Genomic DNA, 4,956 nt, shown 5'->3' on the forward strand with positions numbered 1-4,956 from the left:
AGTAGAGCGCGTCAGTCGCGCATCGGGCAGCGAGTGAGAACTCAGCCGCTCACCGGCGCTCAGAATGCGGCTGCTACTGTGAACTCATCCCGCTCCCGTTCCCTGTGACGCCAACACTGAACGGGAAACATGTGGAACACTAAAAGAGGAACCTGCCTTCGCAGCAGAGAAGAGTTATGGGTAAGTTTCTTACAATCATGGAAAACTGAATTATCATGACCTCAAATCCTCAAATTCTCTTAGTAGTATGTTTAATATTCTTAATATTATCTTTAATCCAAGATTTTTATATTTTTATATAATTCAAATCCATCCTAATACTATATATATATATATATATATATATATATATATATATATATATATATGAATCAAAGGATGGATTTTACACTAATTGAATTATATATATATATAGATATAGATATAGATATAGATAGATAGATATTACAGTCCCTTATAATAATCATAGTTTGTCAAAAAAAACATTAGTTATTAGTTAAAACTGTGGTGTCATTGCCAAATAAATTAAACTAAGAGAAAGATTCTAGAAGCATAGTGCACTGTTTGAAAGAGGTTTATATATTAATATTTGACCGTAGTAAAATAACTATAGATATTATGACAGAAATTATGGTTATCATGGTAAATAAATTGGTAAATATTTTGTCATATCAGTACAGTTTGATGTAGATTTAGTCCAACCATCTCCACATGATCACCCTCACAAGTGTTAAACTGTGCATAATGTATAATTTATCTGCTTTGCTTTCTTATTTTTATGCATACTTTCCATTTGATTTTAAAGCATGATGTTATTTACTTTACTTATATTTCTGTTGCTTCCTATTAAATCGTTTCTGTTGTTTATTTTCAGGGTTTGTTCATTCTCCTCTTGTACACCAGTCCTCTCTCCTGCTCTTCAAATTTCAGTCACCTCATCTATAAGATAAAAGAAGGATTACCGAAAGGGACGCTCATAGGGGCTATCAGTGCGGACTTAAACTTGGATCTTTCCAGCGATCCCCCTCGCTTATTTAATCTGGAGCTAAAGACGGGCGGCCAGCAGTATGTGAGTCTGAACAACACGACGGGGGAGCTGTTCACATCTGCCGCGGAGATCGACAGAGAGGCTCTGTGCGCCGAGTCCCACGAGGGCCAGGGCTGTGCAATCTTTCTGGACGTGTTAATCCTTCCTCAGCAGTACTTTCAGCTGGTTAAGATTAAGATCATCATCGAGGATGTCAACGATAACCGTCCACACTTCCCCGTTAACGAAATCACGATGTTCGTGCCGGAGAACGCACCAGTCAACGCCAGGTTCGCAGTGGAGCAATCAGCAGTGGATCCCGACATCGGGATTCACGGCGTTCAGACGTACTGGCTTGTTAACGACTATGGGGTTTTCACATTAGACGTAGAGGAGAACGAAGGGGGAGAACTGACGCCCTTTCTCATCATTATCGAGTATCTTGATAGGGAGACTCAAGCGAAGTATGTGACTGAGATTATAGCCGAGGACGGAGGCTCTCCGCCGCTTCTGGGCTCCGCCACTCTGACGATTATCATCACGGACGTCAACGACAATTGCCCCAAGTTTACAGAGTCACAAGTGAACGTTACCCTTTATGGGAACGCCACTAAGGGCATGCAGCTGGCCCGTCTACAAGCCTACGACCCGGACGAGGGGGCCAACGCTTTGATCACGTACACCTTCAGCGAACGCGTCTCCCAAGAAAGCAGAAACCTGTTTCATTTGGATACAATCACAGGGGTTCTTAAACTAGCAGGGAAGATAGACAACAATACCGGAAAGCTCTACAAACTAACCGTACTGGCCAATGGGCCGACATGTATTCCAGAAGTTGCAACGGTTACCGTTCACGTCATCAGACAGCTCTCCGGGCCTCCGGCGGTTATACCGCGTTATATCGCGTCTGAGAAGGACGGCGTTGTGAGTTTAAGCGAATCAGAGCCTCCGTTTTCACCCATTGCTTTTTTTACCATCAAAAACACTGAGCCACAACAGAAGATAGAGTGTCTTCTAGAAGGTACGGGTCCGTTTAGGCTTGTACCGTATGAGCGCTTCAGAAACGAGTACCTTCTTGAGACCACCGAAGTACTGGATTATGAGCAGCAACAGGATTATGAAATGGTTGTTGTGGTCCGTAATGCTCATGGATTAGTAGTTAATACCGTAGTGAAGGTCCACGTGTTGGACGTTAACGACAACGCTCCGGTTTTCAAGCAGCCCTTCATTGACGTCACCGTTGAGGAGAACAACTCACCGAACACGTTCCTCGCTCAGCTTCAGGCGAGCGACGCGGACAGCGAAAGCAGAGGTGAGGTTTATTACCTACTCGGTGCCGACGCTCCCACCATTTTTGACTTGGATAGGTCAACCGGGGTGTTGACGGTGTCCACGTCTCTGGACCGCGAGGAGAAGGAGACGTACCGCTTCATGGTGCGCGCCGTAGACCGCGGGACGCCGAGAAAGGAGTCAATCGCCACTGTGGTCGTCACCGTGCGGGATCGCAATGACAACAGCCCTCGCTTCATCAACAAGGACTTCACCTTCTTTGTGCCAGAGAACTTCCCAGGATTCGGGGAGATCGGCGTGCTCACGGTCACGGATGCGGACGCCGGGGAGAACGGATGGGTGGCTTTGTCCATCCTCAATGGGAGTGACATCTTCGTAATCGACACCGGACGAGGAGCGTTGCGGGCCAAGACCTCTCTGGATCGGGAGCAGCAGGGGACGTACTATGTCTGGATCGAGGCTATCGACGGAGGCGAACCGGCTCTTTCTTGCATCACAATGGTGACCGTTCTCCTCCTAGATGTCAACGACAACCCTCCGACTGTTCTTTTCCCTCAGTCCAACCAGTCGTACATGCTGGTGCTTCCCAACACGCTTCCGGGAACGTCTATAACGGAGGTCTACGCGGTGGACCGGGACACCGGAATGAACGCTGTTATTGCTTACAGCATCATCAAGAGGACAGACGGCGAACCGGGATCGTTTGACATCGACCCGTACACGGGAAACATAACCTTGAGGAAAGCCCTGAACAATCGAGGACTGTATAGTTTGTGGGTCAAAGTCAGGGATCACGGTCAACCAGAACTCTACTCTACTGTACTGGTCAACCTGTTTGTGAATGAAACGGTCAGCAATGAGACTCTCGTTCAGAGCTTGTTGCCCAGAGTGGTTGATATCGACCACGGCGAGGATCCTCCAATTAAGGAAGGGAGGGAGGGTGATCGAGTGCCAAATCCGTGCCGCGAGTTGCAAGTGGTATTGCTTGCGCTGACGACTACCTGCCTCGGACTGTTTCTGACCGTTGTGTCATTGGTGACGTTCATTTGCTGCAAGAAAAGAAAGCCGAAAAAGAAGAGATTAGACATCGAGATTCCTTTAAAACTCAACCATGAAATGGTGGACAAGAACCCAATGGAGATTTCAAACATATGACACTTGCCTGCTCTGCAAAAGACTGCTCGTACTGCCCAAATTATTCTGTTTACAATGTGTTTTGTGCATCTTAATATCTCTTTAAGTATAAAAAATGTATATATTGTGCATACGGTATGTTTTATAACTATGATGAAATCTATATATATATATATATTGACAAGATCACTGCAAAATTTGAAGATTTTGCTATTTGCATTCGCTGCCCAACATGCTTTTAATGTATCTTACAATGGTGCCCTCAGCAGTGTGTTGTGTCAAATTGTCAAATTGTCTTTTATACGCGCCTGTCTTTGAAGCCCAATGCAGTTATTTACAAGAACATGGTTCTCCCTATGGAAAGCTGTTCCCGTTCAGATGTTATGCTCCTCATGTTTGTCATCACCTTTCCAAAAGAGATGAGAAATCTAAGTGAGTCGTTTGTGTTTTCTAGGGATGCACTGATATAAAAATTTCGGCCGATAACCGATAATATTTGAAAGCCGATAACCGATATATTGGAAGAAGAATCTAAATCCAAATTTTTAAGTACTTTTTGAGAGCCTGATTACAAAAACAAAAGTTTCACCATTAAAAGTCCCAAGCACACAATTATAATGTTCTCATTATAATTTTATGTACTCAATATGCTGCACTTAACTGTATTTTCCCTTTTGAAGTGATTATTAATCATATTATGGTGGACAGTGCGCATCTGAAGTGTCTCAGCTGTAGGAAATAATCCATTATTTATCAGCTTTATTACATCGGCCAAATTTCCTTATCGATAACAATAAAAATGAACATATATCAGCCGATATGGTGTCCGATATATCGTGCATCCCTAGTGTTTTCTGTAGGATACTATACTGATGTGCAATGAATCTCTTGAGCCCCAAAATATCTTGGTTCCTCCAACTGGTTTGTTCAGATCTGTTTGTGATAAATTTTTAACGTTTGTGGACTCAGCTCAAAACCTTTTTTCAAAGAAGCTAAAGCTACATTTCTCTGATCTTGTTTCTCTGATGTGCAAGCAAAGAATTCATGAACATTAAAGTGCTTTATTTTCTTATTAATAGCTTTGTTCTTTCATGTATTAGTAACTAAACTGGTATTATGACTCAGCAACTGCTCAAAAAAAGTTGATGCACATTTAAGCATCAATACACACTTTGTCAAGATATTGTTCTTGGGAATCTAAATCGTTACGAGAACTCAAAAACCGTCTCGATGTTTGATTAGTTTGCTGTTTACAAGTGCCTCTGTCTTGGAATGTGTACACATAGCATTGCGGTTTTCTTTGGAAAAGATAAAAATGCAAAGGGTTATCAAGAAAACATCTTATAGGAAACTAACAAAATTCTGCTGCTGGCGATAAACAGTGAAAGAGATCTTGTGCGATTACATTTTTTAAAGAAAATACACAGAACTGTATTGTATAAGCTGAGGTCAAGAAATGTCACTTATAATGTTTTTGATGCAGCTAGAATTACGCTAAGGGCTGA

At 42.9% G+C, this 4,956-nt stretch overlaps 1 protein-coding gene across 1 annotated transcript; it reads left to right on the plus strand.

Moving 5' to 3' along the window:
- On the plus strand, positions 1-4,527 carry LOC125256925 (protocadherin-20). The gene is made up of 2 exons (XM_048173251.1): positions 1-180; positions 875-4,527. The coding sequence occupies exons 1-2, from the start codon at positions 130-132 to the stop codon at positions 3,470-3,472; spliced, it is 2,649 nt and encodes an 882-aa protein (XP_048029208.1). The 5' UTR covers positions 1-129; the 3' UTR covers positions 3,473-4,527.
- The last annotated feature ends 429 nt before the right edge of the window (positions 4,528-4,956 follow it).

Source organism: Megalobrama amblycephala, linkage group LG21, assembly GCF_018812025.1.
Source record: "Megalobrama amblycephala isolate DHTTF-2021 linkage group LG21, ASM1881202v1, whole genome shotgun sequence".
NCBI lineage: Eukaryota > Metazoa > Chordata > Actinopteri > Cypriniformes > Xenocyprididae > Megalobrama > Megalobrama amblycephala.

Bases quoted from the DNA above. Each gene is read 5' to 3' on its own strand.
- LOC125256925 (XM_048173251.1), top strand. From the start codon at position 130: ATGTGGAACACTAAAAGAGGAACCTGCCTTCGCAGCAGAGAAGAGTTA. The intron at 181-874 runs GTAAGTTTCTTA...GTTTATTTTCAG, and splicing joins GCAGCAGAGAAGAGTTATGG to GGTTTGTTCATTCTCCTCTT.